Below are 22,596 nucleotides of genomic sequence, written 5' to 3'. Positions count from 1 at the left end.
ACTATGATAGCATTTAATTTGAAATGTATAAGTTTACCAGTTATTGAATGTTTTTTTTTTTTTAATTTGTTCTTAAAACATTATCCAGTATTCATTAATGCTACATATATTTTTGAGATACATATGTATATGTATATTTTACTTATTATTGTAAATCATACATATATTCAAACCCTGAAATTTTTAATTTTGCTCAGCATAATAGTATTCCATCTAATTTCATATCCTAATCTTAAGAATAGCACTGCAAGTGGTAGTGTAATAATATTATTTTTTATTATATTTTATTTTTTTTTTTAGTTTTGCTAAAATTGAATTAATTATGCATATACGTATATATATATAATATATTATTATATAATCTATAAATTTCATATAATGATATGCTTTAATTGCATTGATACCTTTCTTACATAAAACCAAAAAAGTCAGTAATTTTTAATGAGAACTATTTATTTCCAATATTTATTTTTGTGATTTGAAGTTTTTCAAAATGCATTGTATATACTAGTATAATCTGTGATATAATACGGTAAAAATGTACACCATCTGTGATGATGGCATTATTACTGTTTTAATTATAAAGTATTGATATGATTAATTAAAAGCAGGTAAAAATACTCGAAATATTCATATTGAATAAGTGGTGTATGTAAGGCTGTAGTTATCGGATGTTTGAGCTCTATTTTATTTTTATAACGGTTACCAAAATAATAATCAAACAATTGTGAGTAGTTATGTTGCAACTGCAAATTTGTTATCATCCGATAACTTATGCATTTATATTGTTATGCTTTTTTCTATTCCAATTTTGCTCAATTACAAGTACATTAATGTACTTTAATCCAAATTGAACTGTTAAAAATTTTTGCATTGCCATTTTACATTTAAAGTGATATTTAGAAAATAATTACAGTTTTTCTGTATTTGAACTAATGTATTAAATAGCTATTTGAATTATATAAACCATCAACTATTGTTATGAACAGTGAAAACTTTGTGGTAAATTAGTATGTATGTGCACTCTCTAACAAGAAATCACGCTCGTGCTCTAAAAAGCCATCCACTAAGTCAGTAAGTTAATAATTTCAGTCAGGTTCGTTGTTTATAGATGCAAATTATTTTATTTAATTAATAAAATAAAGAAAAGTTAAAGATGAATTTTTCCGCCAGGAAAAGTGGAGCAATCGCTGGTAAGTGTAAACCGATTTCTTGTTGGAGAGGAAAAGCATATTTAAAAATAGTTGATGCAAAATACAAATATTATGTAAATGGAAAATATTAAAATTAATCCTAATGAGACTTACCGTACGCAGATTTCAAGCACTTTATTTTTACAAGAAGGATGTTAAAGAGATTTTTCTTTATTATTTTGTTTCAACTTTACGAATATTAGATTTATTAATAATAGCATAGCAGTTATTTTATAAGTGTCAACATATTTACAAATAGTTAATTAAGGAATATATTAATGACATTTTCATTAATACTAAGCTCATTGGAGCTAGGCCACCAATGCTCGTGTGCCTTGTCTTTTAATATAAATCATATTCAGACGTACGTAATATATACATAAATAGGGTGGTTTTTAAATACACTGTTTTATGTATTTATTCTAAACAAGTTGTTCAATAAACTTCTGTAAAGTGGCTTAAAACTATACATGAAAGTCCTTCGAATGTCTTAAGTCGGCCATATTCTTTAAACACTACCAAAATTGTTTAAATAAAAATATTCAGGGAGTCAGTAAGATGATTTCAATACACACAATTTTCATTTTACAATTGAAATAAAATAATTGTAAATCCTTCTTCTAAATATAATTTTGTGTGCTCTAAAGCTACAATATATCCTTTGTACAGTTTTTTTTAAATAAAATTGTATATTTTACTTAAAACAGAAATAAATTAAATCGCACAACAATAATGCGTATGTTATGTAGGGAAAACGCATTATGTATGTATGTACGTACAAGTAACAGAACAATCAGAAGAGTAAGTAAAACATAAACGCAATCATATTCTAATTTTGTTTTACTTTGTATATATTACTATTATTTTGGTGTTTTCTTCTATTCTCAACGTATTTATTATATAAATTTAATAGACTAAAACGAAGAAAGACGAATATTAACGGTTTGGTAGATATCATCATTTACCGTCAGGGTAGCTGCATAGGACATATGTAGGTATATTAAGTTTTCTTTCTGCTGTAGTAACCGAATTTTAATTTCCATCGATTGCGTATTGTTTTATACATTATATTGTTTAAATAAAATAAGATAAATTGACAATATCTGATATCTTCTAATGGGATAATACTTAACGCAAACATTTCATTCGTGTGTAAATAAAAATATTTTCAAAGAGCCTGGCATCACCAACCTGTGGTGAAAAATGTACAAAGCGATTGCAATAAAAAGCAAGTAAAGAGTTTCGGAGATGATTAGAAATTTATTGACAAGAAACGCGAAAACGTCTAGAAGTAACGAGTCGTAATACATCAGAGAAAACTTGTGATTACTTTGAAACTGAAAATTTATTAAAGCAAGATATAAAGAGAGTTTTTTGTCAAAATAATTGAAAAGAATCAAAACCTAAAAAATAATAAATTTATAGTTATAATAACAACAATAATTCCACGGAGGTAAACCCCACGTATCCTCAACAGAAATTTCGCAATACGTTAGCCACTTTGCCTTGAAATGGCGTCTTCGACTGCAACATATGCAAATTTCCAGGACAGAGTCCAGGGTTTCATCAATGGATTGGGTGATAAATAGTGAGTATCTGTAAAATCTGGTGTTATCAAAATCATATACTCGTTTGTTCTGCTTAGGTCGAAGTACAGGTGAATTTATATATAATGTGTACATAAGTACATGTACTGATAAATTTAGGTTTTGCGTTTTTATGAAATGGCCACTTTTTGTATTCACCAAATTTTTAAAGAATTTGATTTTTTGATAATATATATATGTAATTTAAACAGAATACACATATATCCATTTATACATATGAGTTGGTTGTAATATCTGCATTGGACCACGTCATTTTCATTTACATATATGTCTACATGCATAATAAATAAGTATTAAGAATCGCAGATGTATATTTATCCCTCAACCCATATTAAAGGAATGAAACCATATTTTATTGCAGTGAACCGTATGTGCGTACTCATTTGGCCAAAGTGTACATGGTACTTGGAGCCGCAACGGCTAGTACTGCGGTAGGAGCGATGTTACAGTTATGGGGTGTTATAAATCTTGGTTTGATAGCAGCACTGGCCTCCTTGGGGCTTGTGTTGGGTCTACATTTTTATAGAGATGATGGAAAAAACTACTATACACGCTTTAGCATGTTGATGGCATTCGGTTTTTGTTCAGGACAGACTTTGGGACCGTTGATGCAATATATAATAAGTATCAATCCATCGATAATAATAACCGCGCTAACAGGCACTGTGGTAACCTTCGTTTCACTTTCATTGGGTGCTTTGCTAGCGGAACGAGGAAAGTATCTTTTCCTGGGTGGATTGCTGGTCAGTGTAATCAATACTATGGCAATATTAAGCCTCTTCAATATGTTTTTCCAATCATATTTTGTACAATTGGTAAGTAAAATAGTTAAGTTTATTACACTTTTTGAAATTAATTTTGTAAATCACTTTGTTTTTAATTACAGGCGCAACTTTATGTCGGCGTATTTGTAATGGCTGCCTTTGTGGTCTTCGATACACAAAACATAGTGGAAAAATGCCGGGCTGGAAATCGAGATGTTGTTCAACATGCATTAGATTTGTTCTTTGATGTTTTAAGCATGTTTAGACGTTTATTAATAATTCTAACGCAAAAGGTAAAACATTTACACAAATGTTGAAAGTGTTTGTAGAATCTGCGGGTGTTTGTTGTTACTTAAAATTTTATGCTTATATAGGGTTTGGCTCTTTTACATTTTTAAATTGTTAATTTCCGTCTGTGTTCGAATATTAACTACACAAATTAGATTGATCTTGAACTGTAGTAGCAGATGTAATCAAAGTTCATTTGCGTGTACAAAATTTCGGTTATGAAAAATATTTTCTAATTATAAAAAATAAAAATATTGCAGCTTAAGCATCATTTGCTCTCATAAATTTCTGATTGCCGTGCTAGTTACTGAAGTTTCCTAACTAAACGTAATATGCAAATCCAATGATGAGAAATTTGTTTCAAAAGTTAATCACATCACCCTACGGTATTCAAACTATTTAATTATTTTTTTTTTTAAGAAAATATTTATATTTGTAAGTCAATAATTTATTTTTTTTTTTACAGGAGGAACGTAAACGTGAGGAGCGTCGTAAACGGAACTAACTGAAAATACCTTCGCGGAATGTCCAAATATTAATATTTTATATGTTAAATATCTTTTCATGAATAACTTATACCCAAAATTCAGCATTAATATTATATTATATTTCAAATCAAATACTAATTACTTTGGTTTGTTTATCCCATGTTTCGTAAATACATCGGAAGATTGTGTAGTTGTTCTATTTTCTAAAAAAAAATGAAATTTATTGTCTGAAAGTTAATAGGATGTAAAATTGTTGAAATTTCACAATGTAGTGAATGTTTGATTAAAAGCAGTTGGAAAAAAATTAATCAAACTAAAAAGTTATTATGGAATTAAATATAGGAAATTGATTGCAAAAGTACTTATTTAGTCCCAAGTTTTTAGATTTGTTTATTTTATTTCAGCAGATCGTACAATTGCAAGATCTTCATAAGATTTTCTTGCTATTTCTAACTCTTGTAACAACTTTAGAAATATATCACGTGCTCCATCGAAATCAAGCACCGCGACACAGCCAACCGGGGCTTTCTTAAACAATGTATATGCCAATTCACGACGCCTTAGTGAGAAAAGATATGGAATATTCTGCTGTTGGCACTGCTTCTTAATATTGCAAATCTTCTCATCCAGTCCGTCTATAATAGAAATAAAATAAATTTATTTGAACAAATTATAGGCAATATTTGCATTGTTTCAACCTTCGCCATCACATTTTTCACAGTCTGGTGCAATGATTATCAATTTTACTTTGTTTACAAGTAAAAAGTTATTGGCTTCACGAAATCCTACTACGAAACGTCGATGAGCATGAGCCTTTATTGCATTTTGAGCGACGGCACGTTTTTGAAAGCGATCAAGTTCGCGGAGTAGTTGCTCAGTAAGTTTTTTCAATAGAAGAGTTGTGCAATTGTCGCAATAACTAAAAATATAAATTATTTGTTGATAGTAAATATATGTGAAGCTTTGATTTGAAAAGCCCTTACTTTAACAATTCTTGAGGTGGCAGAAGAAATGCAAATAATTTTTAAATGTTCAAGAATTTATTAATATTTTTTTAATTTTAAAGTATGAATATTGGTAAGTTTGTAGTATATATTTATACCTTCTGAATCGTCTCGAGTGAGCGGTTTTAACATATTCTTGTGTAGGCTTCAATTCGTTACTAACTGGCTCTTTTTCTATTTCTTTGGAATCAATAGAAAGAGATTCAATTAGATGCACAGTTTCCTGTAGTAATTCTGGTTTTAACTGAGGTTTTTGTTGATTGTGTATTTTCTGCTGCCTGTAGTTCAATATAGCTTTTTTCAACTTGGTATACTTTTTTCTTTTACCACCTTCTCTAGTCTTTCCTCGTTGCTTCCCGGTTTTATGCGTACGATTTCCAAATTTGCAAACAGTTCGGTATTTTAACTTTGTTTCCTTTTTTCTTTCCTTAGAAGTTTTAATAAGAAAATGGAGTAAATTAAAGGTTGTACCTCCACCACATTTCACAGCGCTTTTTTTCCGAAATTTGGCATTTTTTAATTTACAGAAGGGATCATCGTTTTCAGTACCTTGGTTCTGCTTTATATTTTCGAAGGTTTTTCTGTCAATAACATTTAGTTTGTCGGAAGTACTTTTATAGTGAGCGGCCATGTCATTAAAATTGTATTTCATATATGTTTACAACTTTTTCTTACTAAAACGAACTCTTAACAATTAAATTTTATTTTGTACAACGAGATTTATAAAAAAAAAAAACAGACTTTGAATTTCACAGCTGTATTGTTTACCAAGTGTTCTCACTGTCAATAATAGATGCTATTGTTTTTGTAGTTTGTACTACATTTATTCGTTATCGATGTGAACGGAAGGATGGATTAATTCCGGAAAGTATGGATGTGTTTATGAAATTATTTGCGAAAATTTACAAATCAAGTCATTTTTGTTTTGTTTGCAGTAGTGTGAATATTACGCCGAGTAGTTCATTGTCAAATACCACTTTGTCCGGTTAACAAAAAAGAGCGTTTAGATCATAATGCTAATTATTATCTTAAAGGTTTTAAGCGAGTTTTCGAATGATCTCAGTTATACTGAATGATTAACAGGGACATAATTAGTAAAAAATTGTAAATTTTGTGAGTAAATAATTCAAAAATAAGTTGTGTTTAATACAAAGTCAAAAAAATATACATCCATATATTCATGTGTGTGAAATGTAAGTTTATGAATATATATTCTACTTCTTCTACAGACCTGAGATCAAATAAAAAAATTTATGTTTAATATAGAGGGAATATAGTTTTTAATTGCCAGTTTACATCGCTCCATTCAACAAATTGTTCTACATCCATTTTCTGTTTACCTATATTGTCGAATTTTTGATATTCAACTATAGTTTTTATGTATTCCAAACATTTTCTCATTTGAAGTGAGTGTAGTTTTTGGCGTTTGCAATAGCTGAGTAAAGCTTTCAATTGATCCAAGGGTTCCATTTGAGCCAATACAAAGCCAAATATATTTCGCACATCCACCTTTAAATGCATTGGAAATACTCGAGAATCCGTTGCACGTCCACGGGGAAACACAATCAAGGTGGGCGTTTTATCAATTTTAAACTCCCAACTTAACTCATCTAACGATGTATTTATACGTACGATTTGAATGCCTGACGAATCGTCAAGACGAGCTGATAATTGTATAAGTGCCTGTGATACAAGTGCTGAGAATGTACATAACGGCGAATAAAGCAGTAAAATTGTGGTTAAATTGGACTGCTCTATTTTTTTCATGAATATTTCACTGTTAACGTTTTCAATAAAAACCTTGTTTTGAGGTATTTCTGTTTTTATTTTAAAGTAACTACTTGTTTTATACGCTGTAAGGCTATTATTATAATAACCCCGTACAAAGTTTTCCAACTTGTCGTATTCAAATAAATCTTGCGACAAAAAAATACTTTCTTTCAAGCGATCAGCTATTATCATTGTTACTAAGCTCTTTACATTCGTCTCCTTAATTCCCAAAGTTTGAAAAAAATCCATGTGCTTAACTTCATCCAAAATAACAACAGATAATGATTGATTTTGGTTCGACCTGAAATCGACCAAATTTGCTTCGACAAATTTTTTTAAATATTTTGCGGCTGCTATTTTTCTTTTGGGCGAATTAAATTTTTTGCTTCGTAAACATTTTGTAAGTTGCTTAATATTGAATTCCAATCCATTTTCATTGTCACAGTTATCACTCAATTGGCACATCAATCGCTTAAGGTGAGCGTTTAAGCCGTAGTAATATCGTAAATTCCATAGGTTAACATATTCTTTAGCTATACATGTGCGTGGGTTTGATGTTTTAATTTTGTCCATCGCATATCTTAAATAATTAAGCTCTTCAAAAACAAGCAGATCATGTTGCAAATAGTTTAGAGAACATTCGTCTTTAATGGAAATTTCAGGATTTGTTAAGTTAAACATATATTCGTAGAAATAGTCGTTCGCAATTACAGCCAATACGGGCGACAAGCGTAACTGACTTGCAATATTTTTTGGTGAGTTATAACCGTACAAAGAATTAACTGACAGCAACACCTTAGATTTTAACCACGAAACGATATTGCTAACGTTCCAATCTTTTGGTAACAGCTCTATATCTTTATTAGTGATGAGTAAAATTTGTGATTGTGTTTGGTTGTTATTATTCACTTTGTCAATAATAATATCCATTGGTGTTCCAAATGTTGTGGCAAATCGAAAATTTGACTCTGGATCAATTTCTAGCCATTTGACGCCTGCACTTACAAACTTCCGAAACTCAGGTTGGAAGAGATCAGGAAAAACTCCCAATACTACAGCATCTCTTTCCATTCTCATTTCTTTTAATTCACTCCTTGAATGTAATCTTTCCACAGGTAGAAACAGGTTGTCAATAAAGATATGAAGAGCTGTTGAACTCCAATCCCCGTTATATTGTAAACGAATTCGTTGACCGTATTGTACTAATAAAGTTGGCCATTTGTTTGGAGCTCCTGAGCCAAGCGCAGACGTGTGCGTTTTACTGCAGTTGCATGCAAGGTGATAACAATCGATGGTAGCGAAAAAAATGTTTTCCCGGTAATAATGTGCAATGTGTTCGTATACCTTTCGGGCTATTCGACTATCATCGCTCCACGATACATGATAAAAAAGAAATGATAACTCATATTGTTCAGCTTGTTGACGTATTTCATTAACAGCTTCTCCTGGACATTCAATAGGCGATGCAGTTACGATTGAAATAAACAATAATCTGCCAAATATAAATAACACGTAAGAAAATATTTTCCCCCAGATCAACATCTTTTCTAATTGGATATAAACAGCTGTAATTGATTATGATATGAATATGGAGGCAAACACAATCGAAATTAGTTAAATAGGGCTGCCAACCTTTTTTAATCCGGAATAGAGAAAGCCAACATAGCATATATAAAAACATGTATCTGCAAAATCTACGAAATTTTTTTGGCGGCAAGGGGAAGATTTTTTTTGCCTAAAATAAAATGTCTCTTAAACAAAAAGAGTTAAAATATCAATAGGTTTTACTACTGTGTATTTGAGAACTAAAAAATTTTAACACTAATAAAAGTACGCAAAAATAAATAAAGTAAACATAGTTATTCGTGACATTACATAAATTTTACAATTTTTTTTATCTTCAAAGTACATGATTAAAGTCCCCTTTTGAACAACCAAGAATTTTAAATACGTTGTAGGTTCAAGTTGAGGTACTAAGTGCTGTAGTTAAATTCAATATACTCATTAATGCTCCGACAAGTATTTTTTCTGAAGCATATAGTATACCGCCCACTGTTGCTGTTATGGGCTGAAAATATAAAATATTGTTAACACAATTCAGTAATTGCAATGATAAGGAAATACATACACCGAGCAAATATAAAGTAATCACGATTACGCGTTGCAGAATCACGATCACAATTGATATTCCCGTCAGCATTCCTAGCAGTGTAATTAAGGTCAGAACCTCAACTAAGCGCACAGCTACGGCCATTTTGCTTTTTGTAAAACCAAAAAAATATGTTTGTTCAAAATTTCCAATTTTTCGTTTGATATACAATTTTTATAGTTTCTCTGACTTTTTTATTATTCATTATTTTTAATAATTTTCTTTCACAGCAACTTTGATCTTGCTATATTGTGGGATTTTTCGCTTCATTTTATGTCTACTGCTTTGAAGTATGATTCCATTTAATCGAATATATCAAATGCAAATTCTAGAAGTTTAGCTAAAACCATTACCTAAAATATAAAATAATACAATTGTTTAAGGAGTCATTAAATTTAAATACAGTTTGTGGATACTCACCAATGTATCTGCAATAATACTGAACGATTTCATCATAATTGTAGTGATTTCTTCGGGATCATAGAACTGTAATATTCGAAATACAACCTTCCAAAGAAAACAATAATTGGATGAAAATGTTTATAAAATTTAATATTATAAACTTACAATTGCAGAAGCTATAATAAATAATGGCCAAATAACCGCCATTACTAAGCGAACTGCCCATATTATTGTATACCATGTTATAAGGAATAATCCAATGTAGGCAATGATCGTACCGTAGTCGTTAGGCAAATTCATGTTTTTTGTTAACCATTCATAAAGTACACAATGCAGAGGTAAGTCCTAAGTAAATCATTTAAGAAGTTATTTCCTTTGTTTTTCATTTCATTTATTATACTCACCGTCCAATTGCCAGTTTCTGTTGATTGGAAAGGGGAATATGACATTCTTTTTTAGAAATTTTGATAAATTAAAATTTGAACGAAAAATGTTTGTCATCAAAGATTTCTGGGCTAAACTGTTTCATATAGATTTTCTAAAATGAAAGCATTAAAATACCCCGATGAGTATTTGGGTAGATGTGTATGCACCGCATTTTCAGTACGAGTAGAAAATTATTTAGTATTGTAATAAGATATACTATATTATCATATGCATAAGTTGTACTATGAATACACAAATACTTTAATTATATTAATTTACTATGTCTATATTGTGAATAAATTTTCGATATTTTTTGTTGCGCGAACCTTCGAAATACGTGTACCACAACTATTTGGTGTTTACACCACAACGTTTGTTTACGATGAAATATTTATAATATTTTCGCATTCATGCTGATTTGTATTTCTTTCGCATATCCGAAATGTTATCTAATTTTGTTTATAGTAATGGCCGTTTTTAAGTTGATCAGACGTTTTTTTAACGGTAAAATAAAATATTGATGCTATAGCAAAATAATTAAATGTTTTGTTTTTGTTTACGTCTTTGATAATGTAATTAATATATTTAACAAAATATAAGAAAACCTCTTTTTTGATATTTGTTTATATTAAAACATAAACATTTAAAAAACCAAAACATATGTTACGTAGAGCTACCAAGTTCTTAAAAATTATTATTATTTCTGAAAGTCGTCAAATACCCTCGGTTAACAAATGGCAGCGAATTAGCCAATAAAAATCTGCACTTATTTTTATATTTAGAAGCAATTTAGTATATATGCCTCTAAATTTAATATACAATTTTAATTCTGCCATTAGTAAAGTGTCAAAATTTTAACAAAAAAATTTTCAAGAAAAATGCGATTTTTTAATTTTTTGTTTGAATGGCAAATGCCTTTATTTTCACACTCATTAAATTGAAAATACATACAGTTTAGTTATTTTATCAGCAAAGTTATTTATCGTTTCGGTGTGGTAGTTTCTCTACTATACGTAGGTTTTTAGTTCACATTTCGCATATATAAACATACATACATATATGTATTCTGAATGCATATTATATATTTGTTGAATTCTGTTCTGATTGATTTCTAGGTATATATATGATGGATATTTTGTAATTATATCTCCTATATTTTTCATTTACATTATAATTTGTATGAATATACATACATAAATATCTATGTTTATGTATATGCATATATCATAAATTTAGCTTAAATTTAAACTTAAAAATTTCGAATACCATTGTAACGTGATTTGTTTTATATTGTTATTATTTTTGCTTTGCTCGTTATTCATTATTTTGTATCGGTTTTGCCATCGATTAAAACTAAAGTCATTATTCGTAAATTATTTAAAATATGTTGACTTATGGGATCTGAAATTAAAAAAAGCAAAAAATATAACATATCATAAAAATTAAAGCCTACGCAAATATATCCAAGGATGTGCACAATCAGGACTGAAGTGTTGAAAATTGGACTGCGTTGCGTCGACTTTAAACGTAGTGAAATTCAATACTAATAGGGCGTAAACACACATATATGCACATATCAAATGTATAAAATATATATGTATGCAAAAAAAAAATCACGTGAAAAAAACTTATTAAGGGTCTTTAAAGCTCCTAGTCGTATGGACCCATATAAAATATTATTAAATCACACAGAACAGGCAATCCAAAACGTTTTTATATCGAATTGCTTAAATTTCTTGATAAATAACTTATTGTACTCATTTGCTTGCCGCATTTTCTGATTATTAAATGCATTACAAACTTAAATAATGGGATTTTGCTGTTTTTTATTGAGCCATCATCACTTGTTGAATTGTATTTATTTATTGATTGATAAACGTTCGACACTTGCCAGTAATTCATCCGCTGTCTGAGAAACAACCTGATCCTGGTCGTCACTGGTACTCAAGTTCTGCAGACGTTGTTCAAGCGCAGATAGATCTTCTAGCTCACGTTGTTGTTTTACCATATAGCGTAAAATAAGCGTTGTCAGCATGCACATATCTTCTAAAATTTTCGCTGACTCGGGAGTGGGACGGTCGTAGCGTGTGCGCAATAGACGTAATTTGGCCTCGGCCAATTCAAGAGGAGTTTTACCACTGCGATCATACATATGTACACTTGCTCCACCTTGTAGAAGTACGCGTACCACAACATTAAAATTATTAGAGCTGGCTGAAATTACGGCAAGATGAAGTGGAGTATTGCCAAGCGAATCCACAACATTAGGATTGGCGCCGAACTTCAGCAACTGTTGGACGATTTGTATGTAACCTCGACAAGCGGCCAAATGCAGTGGACTCCGTTTATATTCATCAGCCGCATTAGGATCCGCTCCAGATTCTAAGACGCGTGTTAACAATTCGATATTGCAGGTGGTAGCGGCGGTGCGCAATTTGCGACCATTTGACTCAGCCAAAATATTGTTATAGTTTGAACGTAAGCGTTGCTTGCTACGCGTGCGGAGGCGCATCTTAAATTGAGACAGATGACTTCCTGACGGCAGGTTACTCGGATGGAGTAAATAATCAGAATTGAGGGGTAATGGCGGCAAGTGTGGTAGCGCAAAATGTTCGCCGCGATTCAGTTGGAATGCATTCGGACTGAAATTTGGCCACTCATGCGTGTTGGGTGAGGACGTTGGAGTGGGCGGCATTATGGCCGGTGGCGGTGTAATATCTATGATTTTTGTTATGCCACTTCCAATACCTACTGATAATCCGACTCCAATATTAACACTAACATTACTGACTCCATCGTTGCTATCATTGCTCGTCTCTACGCCGGAATCATTCGCGGCCATTGCTTATGTGTGTGTGTAATTTGAGCTTTGCGCTCTGTTAATATAAATATTGCTTTAACGGGCGTTAAACTATATATTTAATAACAGTTAAATATTAATATTATTTAGTTCTTAATTTTTTGTTGTAAATTTTTTCAATATTTCACACGCTTTCTTAAATAAACAATATTTTTTCACACATTGGAAAATTTTTTGTTTTGTGTATTTTGTGTTTTTTTCTCTTCTTCGCCTATTTTTAATAACACTCGACTACTGCTGTCAAATTGTGTAGTTGCCAGCTTGTATTCTTTTGAAGTTTCCCCATAAATGTGTTTAAGATCGTAAATTAATTTCGAAAACTACGATCAAAATTGGTCAATAAAAATATACTAAAAATTATATAATACGTATAAAAACAGCACGGTATATGTATTTTCTATTATATTAAGTACCGTTACTTGAGTGAATATTTGCTATAATTTATATATTTAATACTAGATTATAACAATGACCATTTCCCAAACTAAGAAAGGTAAATTAACGTTTTATTGTTTTTCTAATGCTCGACATTTATTTTATTCACAATATATATGTATGTATATAAATTTAAAAAAAATTTAGTTACATGCATACACTACACTAATAGTAAAAACCCTAAACGACAGCATACAAATTTATCATGTAGTCTGCTAATAGTAATAAAACATAATACTGTTGAAACTTTTTTCTTATAACAATGTACATTTGTACCTCTAACACTAATAAGAAGAAAATTTTATAGAATATACCTTCTTTTGCTTGCTAGTTTTACATTTTTTATGGCAAGTTATTAAAAAAAAATATGTGTTCACTTTCTAATTGCTTTCACATTTTTAAGTTGACTTATAGTATATAATGGAGTATGATTGATTAAAATTCATAGTATTTAAGTACAATTGTGGTATATACAAACTTATATCAATTTGCATTGCCAATATTTTGCCAATTTCAGTCTATTGTAAACGATACTGCAGTTGCATTCTACTCATGGCTTAACTACATATTTAATCGAACGCTACTTTCCTAGTAAATGAAGTAAGTGATGAAATTTCACTGGGATTAGAATCAGAAGGTAAATGGCTAAATTCAATTTCTTCATTTGCGGCTGCAGCAACAATATTTTCATTTGATTGTGTTGTTTCATCAGAGCTATTGGATGGCCATTGTTTGTGGCTTGGGGCATACAGAATAAGTAGTGCGAATATGTAGATGTTCCACATACCATAGACACCAGTCAAGAATGCAGATGTTAATTGTATTTCCATATCTTCGTCCCACTTCCATTGACCTTCCGCAACTTGTCCCATAATGAATCCGGCAACAGTTAGTCCAGCACATAGTAGTGTAGCAAGCATCAGAAATTTGAACCGATATATAAGACCTACAAATTCGTTAGAAAATATTAATCTACTTGTAGTTAATATTAGCTCCACCTAGGCTATTATCGGATCTAACAATAATCTTTTCCTTTAACAACTTCTCAATATGTATATTTGCTATAATTTCATGTAAAAATACTAACCTTCATAGTGTAGTCGGCGAGCATTAGACATAGATGGCAATGATGTGCGCTTTGCTCCGATATTTTTAAAAACTTTCCAAACCATATAGCATAGAAAAAGGAAGTAAATGCCAGCCGATATTGCAGCCAAAATAATAAAACTCATTGCCACTCTGGCACCCATAGGCGTAGTCCATATAGAATAGAATGGGTTTCGCATCTGTACACCACGCTCGCATATATCAAATATGAAAAGTGACAAACATCCAACTACAACAGCTGATAAATGTTTCCAATAGCGGGAACGTATTGTTGATTTATACGGCGACTCCTGAATTAGCATGTGTTCTCCAGCAAAAACAAGCCAGAACGAAAGCAACATTGCATAAAATACGCCTTGTCGAATATCACTCAATAGCAGCATATAGGGCATCTCAATGAATAAAGATAGATATTCCAGTGGAAAATTAAGAAATGTTAAAGCAGCACCGAGATATATCAGCATATATTCCAATAAAGCTGGTGAACGTTGTAGGATATGTACTCGCCGCCAAAACCAAACCATTATAGCCACCAAAAAGGGAAAAAGGATAGTTTTAAGAGATAACCACACTTTTGTGAAACCACCATTTTGATGAATTACAGTAAGTGTTAGATCGTGCATATGACCCAAATTGAGATTCATTTTCATATCGGTGTCAATGGGAAAACGTAAATTAAGCAAATAGAAATCGTGATGTAGATCGCCCAATTCAAACAGAGGTACCATATCACAAGAAAATAGAGATTCCTCTTGACTCGCCGTCTTCAAACTGCAATCAAGGTAACGCTTTTCAAGCGAATGTGCATAAAGTTTCCAATCACTTTTACGATCACCCTTGTTTCTATAATTATATACGAGATTTAGAATAAAATGTAATAACATGACGCATGATTTGTACGTACCTATAAGCTAAACGCGTATCGATAGTTAATTGAAGATCTTTAGGCGGCTCTACCAGTGACATGTCAGAATCGTATGCAATATCTACCTGTAAAACTCCAATTAAATTTTGTTGCCACCGGGAATAGTCAAATTCTTCTCCACGCGGCAAAGGCATTTGGAAGATATATACTATCTCATTTGCCATCTTTGTGTCGTGTTGTTCAATATCTTCTTGTGAAACGGATGCACATTTTCCCTCACCTCGTAAATGCAGCCAAAATGTAGTATCATTTTGACGCTGCGGTGTATCTTTACAGACCATACCAAGAATTACCTGATGGCCGGCTGGTAGTGGCGCCAGTAGACCACCCAAGAGAAAGCAGGAGACTTGACTTAACAGCAATATAGCAACTAATATGGCTAATTTACGTCCGCTAAGATTCTCCAGAATTGTACCTGACATTTTTGGTATGTATTAGCACCAGACTTTATTTAAAAATACGGCTAAATAAAGAATCGATATAAATATAAAAATTGTTGTATACCAGGGAAAAAAACTAAAATAAAGCGTCGCCGATAACAATAGCGACTGCGTAAGAAGAAGAAGGACCAGGCTGCCAAGCTTGGTTAAAAAAAAAATAATGTGCAGATCTATATTAGAGCATGCGATTAGTAATCTTTTACTATATGAGGAAATTTACCTTCAAATGAAGATCTCATTTATTTAGAATTAAGAATTTAAGATATTAACACAATACATTCAGTATGTGTACATTTAAGTGAGTATATGAAAATTTGTGTGGCAACTCCATTAACAATGTCAAATTTGTAATGCTGCGTTAACACATAATTATCTCTTCAAATTAATATACATAAAACATGTTTAGATTATGAAGTACGAGTATAATATTAATAATATTAAAATTTAAGGGACTTCAATGCAAAGCGAATATAATCAAACGGCTTGTATGTTCTCTGGTCATAGTTGCTTTTGTTTCATTTGGGCGTCATCTGTAAGCTGATAGTTGCATTAAAATTGTAGAGCTACATTCCAAACAGTGTCCACATTAGTGACATGCTACAATGAAATTTTGACAGTTGACATGCACATCGCATCGACGTGTCAAAAAAGTAAAAGTTATAATAAACTCATCTAGCCTGTATTGTCTTTTAAAATAAATAAATATTTATAAACAATTGTAAAACTTTAAAAATTTGCTAGAGCGCACGGGCTAGAACGGCAGAGAAATGGTTTTGGCAGATTTGGGTCGGAAAATTACCTCGGCGATTCAGTCGTTGAGTAAAGCCACAGTAATTAATGAGGAAGCTCTGAATTCAATGCTGAAAGAAATATGTGCAGCTTTGCTTGAGGCTGATGTGAATATTCGTTTGGTTAAGCAACTGCGAGAGAATGTAAGGGCGGTCATTGATTTCGACGAAATGGCTGGCGGCTTAAACAAGCGACGTATGATACAGTCTGCTGTCTTCAAGGAATTGATAAAATTGGTGGATCCTGGTGTAAAGCCATATCAGCCAGTAAAGGGTCGCCCCAATGTTATTATGTTCGTCGGTCTACAGGGTTCGGGTAAAACTACAACATGTACTAAGCTAGCCTATCACTACCAAAAGCGAAATTGGAAATCTTGCCTTGTATGCGCTGATACCTTCCGTGCAGGTGCATATGATCAGATTAAACAAAATGCAACAAAAGCTCGTATACCGTTTTATGGTAGTTATACTGAAATAGATCCTGTTATGATTGCACAAGAGGGTGTGGATATGTTTAAACGTGAAGGATTCGAAATCATTATAGTGGATACATCCGGTCGTCACAAACAAGAAGAATCTTTATTCGAAGAAATGTTGGCTGTGTCTCGAGTTGTTTCTCCCGACAATATAATATTCGTAATGGATGCTACAATTGGTCAGGCTTGTGAGGCTCAAGCTAAAGCGTTCAAGGAAAAAGTGAATATTGGTTCAGTTATCATTACTAAACTCGACGGTCACGCAAAAGGTGGTGGCGCACTATCTGCAGTTGCATCAACTAATTCTCCGATTATTTTTATTGGTACTGGAGAACATATTGACGACTTGGAGCCTTTTAAGACGAAACCCTTTATAAGCAAACTTCTTGGTATGGGTGATATCGAAGGTCTGATTGATAAGGTAAAAGTTCGGACAATGAACTAGGCGTTTTATAAAACAATTCAATACAATTTGATCGAAATAGAAACCTTTTTAGGCATAAGTTTAAATTTATTTGATTTATTCGCCCTTGAATATATATAAATTTATGTTTTTTTAAGGTGAATGAACTGAATCTGGACGGCAACGATGAACTACTCGAAAAAATAAAGCATGGCCAATTTACCATACGCGATATGTACGAACAATTTCAAAATATTATGAAAATGGGTCCATTCTCTCAAATAATGGGCATGATTCCGGGCTTCTCTCAGGACTTTATGACAAAAGGTGGTGAACAGGAGTCAATGGCAAGAATAAAGCGTATGATGACCATGATGGATAGTATGTCCGATGGTGAACTGGATAATCGTGATGGCGTAAAATTGTTCACAAAACAGCCCACTCGTTACGTGCGTGTAGCTCAAGGTGCTGGTGTGCTCGAAAAAGAAGTACGCGATCTAATTTCACACTATACGAAATTCGCCGCTGTAGTGAAAAAAATGGGTGGCGTTAAGGGCCTTTTCAAACAAGGAGACATGACAAAGAATGTAAATCCCAGTCAAATGGCAAAATTGAATCAACAAATGGCAAAAATGATTGACCCGCGTATGCTGCAACAAATGGGCGGAGTTGGTGGGCTGCAGAATATGATGAGACAGTTACAGCAGGGTGCTGCTGGTGGTCTTGGTGGTTTAGGAAATCTAATGGGTGGCTTTGGTGGCAAATGAAAAACGCAGTAATAAGATAATGTTTAGACTCTAGCAAAACTATTTGTTAAGAAATCGTATGGTCAAGCAAAGAAAGAGCCGCGGATGTGGTGCCCATTTACATTAAGCACATCTGCTTTTCTTGTTGCGCCAATAAAGAGTTTTCCATTGTTTTCTTATTTAACACTTTTTGATTGTATATTATGTAAATTTTATGTTATTTAAATTGGATCCAATGAAAAATACCACGTACATAGATATACATTTATAAAAACAATGCGGCGTAAAATTAAGTATATTTACGGCGTCATTTTGTATTAAAGTCCATTAAATAAAAAAAAGAAACGAAATTATTGACTTTTAACAGCAAAAGGTGAAATTGAATCAAGTTTAATAGAATAAGATTCTGTTGTGTGTAAATTAGTCCTTATAGACGAAGAAGTAATTCTTTATCAAATACCAATAGGCTAAGTCATAATAGATACTTTTTGAATCGAAAAGGTTGCATGAATAATAAAAAAAATTTCAAGTAAACGATTTGTTTCTTTAACAAGTGAAAGAGTAGTTTTAATTATTTTCATTAATAAAATATTTTCATTTAATTGTATAAAATTTTTAAAATAAAAGTTATTTTGGTGGGTAAAAACTTACTTACTTGATTTGCATCACACTCAAATAAACAATCTGACATTTGCATATAAATATTTGAGGTCAACATCGTATGTAAAAATAATGAACAGTTATTAAAACAAAAATATTGACTTTAACCATATTCATATGTATGTATATAAGACTAGGGTATGATCTGAACCAATTTTTGAAATTTTTAGCTTCAAACCACTTTATACTTAGCAAAAAGACTCGATTTAATTTCATTATTAATGAAATACTCATTTTGATTGGAAGAGTAAAACTTTTTTATTTAATGTATTGACCATTACTTTTTACACATCTTGACCATTTTTCTGGAAAAATAAGAAACAAATGTTCGCTACCAATACATTTGCATCTTAACTCACTTCATACCGCTATATACCTGGTATTGACCAATATATGTACATACATACATATGTATGCGGAATAAAGAGAATAAAGAAGAATTTCGAAGAATGCTTCAGAGCCGACATTGTTTGGCGACATAAAAATGCAAATCCATTTAAGTTACTTTTTCGACGAACGTGGGAAGAGAGATCCTTATTTCGGTGACCAAAAATAATAAGGATCGATTTCGAAACTATTTCCTTTGCGTTTAGTTTGCACGTATCAGGTAAAAAATTGTTTGTGTAGCTTGTTTCTCTTAAAATTAGTAAATTTCACGTTCAACATGGAATGACTATTGCTGCTGATAATGGAAGCACATAGAATCTACTATGCCACATAGTGAACGCATCCCGTTAACAACTGAAATATATTGGATATAGTTTGGTAGTGGTCCTTTCCCACTTATTTTGTCCGCTGAGCGAGGCATAAAGTGTATAAAGAAGCGTGACGAGCTGGGTCGATTTAGCTACATATGTCCACCTGCTCGTTTGTCTATATGAAAAGTATTCCCTAAGTTTTGAGACATCGATTTGAAATTTTGCACACGCACTTTTCTCCGTAAGAAGCTGCTTATTTGTAGGAACCGCCTACATATAGCTGCCATATAAACTGAACGATCAAAATCAAGGATATGTATTGAAATCTTTTTTTATTGGCCAAGCTATTTACTCGAAAGTTGATTCATGGGAGAAAATGGGTAACTTTGTTATTTCGAGGCTATTTTCTTCTTTTCATTGGTAAGGTTTTTTACGTGGCGCGTCCCAAACCCAGCGCACATCCCTCACTTTAGCTTGCCTTCAAACGGATGTATTTTGATTACCCAGACGATACTTGGTCTAAGACCGGAAGTCGTGAGCTGCTTGAGCCATATGTAAAATAATCGTTTCTGGCCACTCCTAAGTGAATGCCGATCAGAGAACTTTCTTACTTGCGTGAACTTCTACATATGACTCCATCTTCCTCGAAATCCAACGCAAAATAAGTCTTGCAAACAGAAGTAAATTTCTCTCTCGACGAACAAAGACAAAACTGTATAAGTCACTCATTATACCCGTCCTGCCATGGTGCAGAGGCATGGACGATGACAACATCTGATGAGTCGACGTTACGAGTTTTCGAGGGAAAGGTTCTGCGGAAGATTTATGGTCCTTTATGTGTTGGCAACGGCGAATACCGCAGTCGATAGAACGATAAGCTGTACAAGATATACGACGACGTTGATATAGTTCAGCGAGTTAAGAGGCAGCGGCTACGCTGGTTAGATCATATCGTCCGAATGGACGAAAACGCTCCAGCTCTGAAAGTATTTGACGCAGTACTGACCAGAGAAAGCAGAGGAAGAGGAAGTGTATAGTGCACTTCGTTGGAAAGAGCAGGTAAAGAAAGACCTATATATATATTTATATATATATTATACTATACTTGGAACCTCCAATTGGCGCCAAACAGCGGGAAGGAAGAACGATTGGCGTGTTGTTGTAAATTAGGCTATAACCGCGTAGGCGGTGTCTACGCCAATAAAGAAAAAGAAGAAATTTGTTATTCTTATTGCGTGTATGGGCATTGTTTGAATCAAAAGAGTAACATTCGGAGGGTAAAAACTTAGCTGTAACTGAGCCATCTTCAGGCCTAAAGTCATCCTCGCTTGGGTGCCAAGGTGCGTTGTCAACAAGAAGTAAAGCCTTTTGAGGCAATCCGATCTCTATAAATAGGATTTCTGAAATCGATTTTTGCATTCAGGCTGCACTTGCACTTTGGTAATCCAATGGGTAGTTTTGCTTCCCTAATTAGAAGCATTTTTATACCCTGAACAGGGTATATTAAGTTTGCCACTAAATTTGTAACACGCAGAATGAAGCGTCGGAGATCCTATAAAGTATATATGTATATATATGATCAGTATGTTGAGCTGAGTCGATTTAGCCATGTCCGTCTGTCTGTCCGTCTGACCGTCCGTCTGTCCTCAGTTTTTAAGATATCGTTTTGATTTTTGCAAACGTCATTTTTTCTTCAAGAAGCTACTCATTTGTCGGAACTGCCGATATCGGACCACTATAACATATAGCTGCCATACAAACTGAAGGATCGGAATCAAGTTCTTGCATGAAAAACTTTTGCATTTGACAAGATATATTCACGAAATTTTGTATAGATTATTTTCTAAGGCAGCAATGTAATTTTCGAGGAAATTGTTCAGATCGGTTAACTATAGCATATAGCTGCCATACAAACTGAGTGATCGGAATCAAATGCTTGCATGGGAAAATTCCTCATTTGACGATATATCTTCACGAGAGTTATTGTTCATAGAAATAATGTAATATCAGAAGAAATTGTTCAGATCGGTTAACTATAGCATATAGTTGCTATACAAACCGAACGATCGGAATCAAGTTCTTGTCTGGAAAACTTTCGCATTTAATGATATATCTTCACGAAATTTGACATGGATTACTCCTTAAGGTAATAACATAATCTCCGAAAAAATTGTTCACATCGGATTACATTAGCATATAGCTTCCATACAAACTGAACATATAGTTACTAAAATAAATGCACCTGTGAAGGGTATATTAGCTTTGGTGCAGCCGAAGTTAACGTTTTTTCTTGTTATCTCGTGTTTTCAGTAGCATTGGCACACGCCAGAAATTTGATACGCTCTTTTTCAGATTTGTTTTCTGATGTCTATTTTTCCTTTTTGGAAAAGTATGATTTTCCCGTAAGAAGCTTTCAATGGAGACCGGATTCATTTGTCTTGCAAATTTGCTCTGGGCATAGTCTAATTTCCTGAATACATCTGTGCCGGTTTTTTCTTGTTTTTTTTTTAATAATTATTTTTATTACAGGCTAAATTACAAAACACATTTTCTTTGGTTCTGTGCACACTTTAAAAAGTTCTGTGACGTTTTTTTTTTGTAAATTCGTACTTTATTTAAAGTTTTAATTTTCTACTTTAATTTCTTTCGGTACATATTATTCTAATTATTTTCTGTTAAAAATTGCGATTCAAACTTTAGATGCTCTAAAACTTACGATTTTTTTTTTTAATTTTAAATCTCTGAGAACTTTTAATATCATATAAATAATTCAAGAATATGGAATGTACTAAAAGAAATGAGATTATTTTCTGAGTACTGAGATTTTATTATACTGAGTACTAATATTGCAAAAATAATTTACAACTATACATTTATTTAATATTGCTCCAAAATTTCCGGAGCCAAATTCAAACAAGTCCATACTAACTAACTACCCTAAAGTATCTAAAGTACTCGTATGCATGT

The 22,596-nt window shown here is 32.4% G+C and overlaps 8 protein-coding genes across 11 annotated transcripts; 2 read left to right on the top strand and 6 right to left on the bottom strand.

The window, feature by feature from the left end:
* Window positions 1-2,448: 2,448 nt before the first annotated feature.
* Window positions 2,449-4,478, top strand: LOC126762968 (bax inhibitor 1). Its single transcript, XM_050480076.1, has 4 exons — window positions 2,449-2,781; window positions 3,162-3,615; window positions 3,687-3,857; window positions 4,319-4,478. Exons 1-4 carry the CDS (start codon window positions 2,705-2,707, stop codon window positions 4,355-4,357), a joined length of 741 nt encoding a protein of 246 aa, XP_050336033.1. The 5' UTR covers window positions 2,449-2,704; the 3' UTR covers window positions 4,358-4,478.
* Window positions 4,479-4,702: 224 nt separating this feature from the next.
* LOC126762965 (selenocysteine insertion sequence-binding protein 2) lies at window positions 4,703-6,002 on the bottom strand. The gene is made up of 3 exons (XM_050480072.1): window positions 5,443-6,002; window positions 5,039-5,259; window positions 4,703-4,975 (listed from the first exon to the last, which is right to left on the bottom strand). Exons 1-3 carry the CDS (start codon window positions 5,994-5,996, stop codon window positions 4,731-4,733), a joined length of 1,020 nt encoding a protein of 339 aa, XP_050336029.1. The 5' UTR covers window positions 5,997-6,002; the 3' UTR covers window positions 4,703-4,730.
* Window positions 6,003-6,597: 595 nt separating this feature from the next.
* On the bottom strand, window positions 6,598-8,695 carry LOC126762952 (uncharacterized). The gene has a single exon (XM_050480044.1). The coding sequence runs from the start codon at window positions 8,654-8,656 to the stop codon at window positions 6,602-6,604; it is 2,055 nt and encodes a 684-aa protein (XP_050336001.1). The 5' UTR covers window positions 8,657-8,695; the 3' UTR covers window positions 6,598-6,601.
* A 191-nt stretch (window positions 8,696-8,886) lies between these two features.
* Window positions 8,887-9,375, bottom strand: LOC126762976 (uncharacterized). The gene is made up of 2 exons (XM_050480086.1): window positions 9,243-9,375; window positions 8,887-9,182 (listed from the first exon to the last, which is right to left on the bottom strand). Exons 1-2 carry the CDS (start codon window positions 9,366-9,368, stop codon window positions 9,075-9,077), a joined length of 234 nt encoding a protein of 77 aa, XP_050336043.1. The 5' UTR covers window positions 9,369-9,375; the 3' UTR covers window positions 8,887-9,074.
* Window positions 9,376-9,415: 40 nt separating this feature from the next.
* On the bottom strand, window positions 9,416-10,712 carry LOC126762973 (uncharacterized). 4 transcript variants are annotated; one of them, XM_050480084.1, is made up of 5 exons: window positions 10,697-10,712; window positions 10,070-10,203; window positions 9,831-10,010; window positions 9,684-9,770; window positions 9,416-9,616 (listed from the first exon to the last, which is right to left on the bottom strand). In XM_050480084.1, exons 2-5 carry the CDS (start codon window positions 10,112-10,114, stop codon window positions 9,566-9,568), a joined length of 363 nt encoding a protein of 120 aa, XP_050336041.1. In that variant the 5' UTR covers window positions 10,115-10,203; window positions 10,697-10,712; the 3' UTR covers window positions 9,416-9,565. The 4 variants fall into 4 exon arrangements, with proteins under 4 accessions (XP_050336041.1, XP_050336038.1, XP_050336040.1 ...); XM_050480081.1 differs by lacking the exon at window positions 10,697-10,712 and adding an exon at window positions 10,418-10,641; XM_050480083.1 differs by lacking the exon at window positions 10,697-10,712 and adding an exon at window positions 10,371-10,390.
* A 512-nt stretch (window positions 10,713-11,224) lies between these two features.
* Window positions 11,225-13,167, bottom strand: LOC126762966 (ankyrin repeat domain-containing protein 54). The gene has a single exon (XM_050480073.1). It carries the CDS (start codon window positions 12,931-12,933, stop codon window positions 11,950-11,952), a length of 984 nt encoding a protein of 327 aa, XP_050336030.1. The 5' UTR covers window positions 12,934-13,167; the 3' UTR covers window positions 11,225-11,949.
* A 259-nt stretch (window positions 13,168-13,426) lies between these two features.
* Window positions 13,427-15,969, bottom strand: LOC126762957 (protein wntless). Its single transcript, XM_050480062.1, has 3 exons — window positions 15,398-15,969; window positions 14,474-15,336; window positions 13,427-14,332 (listed from the first exon to the last, which is right to left on the bottom strand). Exons 1-3 carry the CDS (start codon window positions 15,838-15,840, stop codon window positions 13,956-13,958), a joined length of 1,683 nt encoding a protein of 560 aa, XP_050336019.1. The 5' UTR covers window positions 15,841-15,969; the 3' UTR covers window positions 13,427-13,955.
* A 510-nt stretch (window positions 15,970-16,479) lies between these two features.
* Window positions 16,480-18,805, top strand: LOC126762960 (signal recognition particle 54 kDa protein). The gene is made up of 2 exons (XM_050480065.1): window positions 16,480-17,543; window positions 17,684-18,805. Exons 1-2 carry the CDS (start codon window positions 16,626-16,628, stop codon window positions 18,290-18,292), a joined length of 1,527 nt encoding a protein of 508 aa, XP_050336022.1. The 5' UTR covers window positions 16,480-16,625; the 3' UTR covers window positions 18,293-18,805.
* Window positions 18,806-22,596: the final 3,791 nt, after the last annotated feature.

This window comes from Bactrocera neohumeralis, chromosome 6 (assembly GCF_024586455.1).
Source record: "Bactrocera neohumeralis isolate Rockhampton chromosome 6, APGP_CSIRO_Bneo_wtdbg2-racon-allhic-juicebox.fasta_v2, whole genome shotgun sequence".
In the NCBI taxonomy this organism is placed as follows: domain Eukaryota; kingdom Metazoa; phylum Arthropoda; class Insecta; order Diptera; family Tephritidae; genus Bactrocera; species Bactrocera neohumeralis.
The sequence above is the reverse complement of the archived record's forward strand: the minus strand, read 5'-3'. Positions and strand labels throughout refer to the sequence as shown.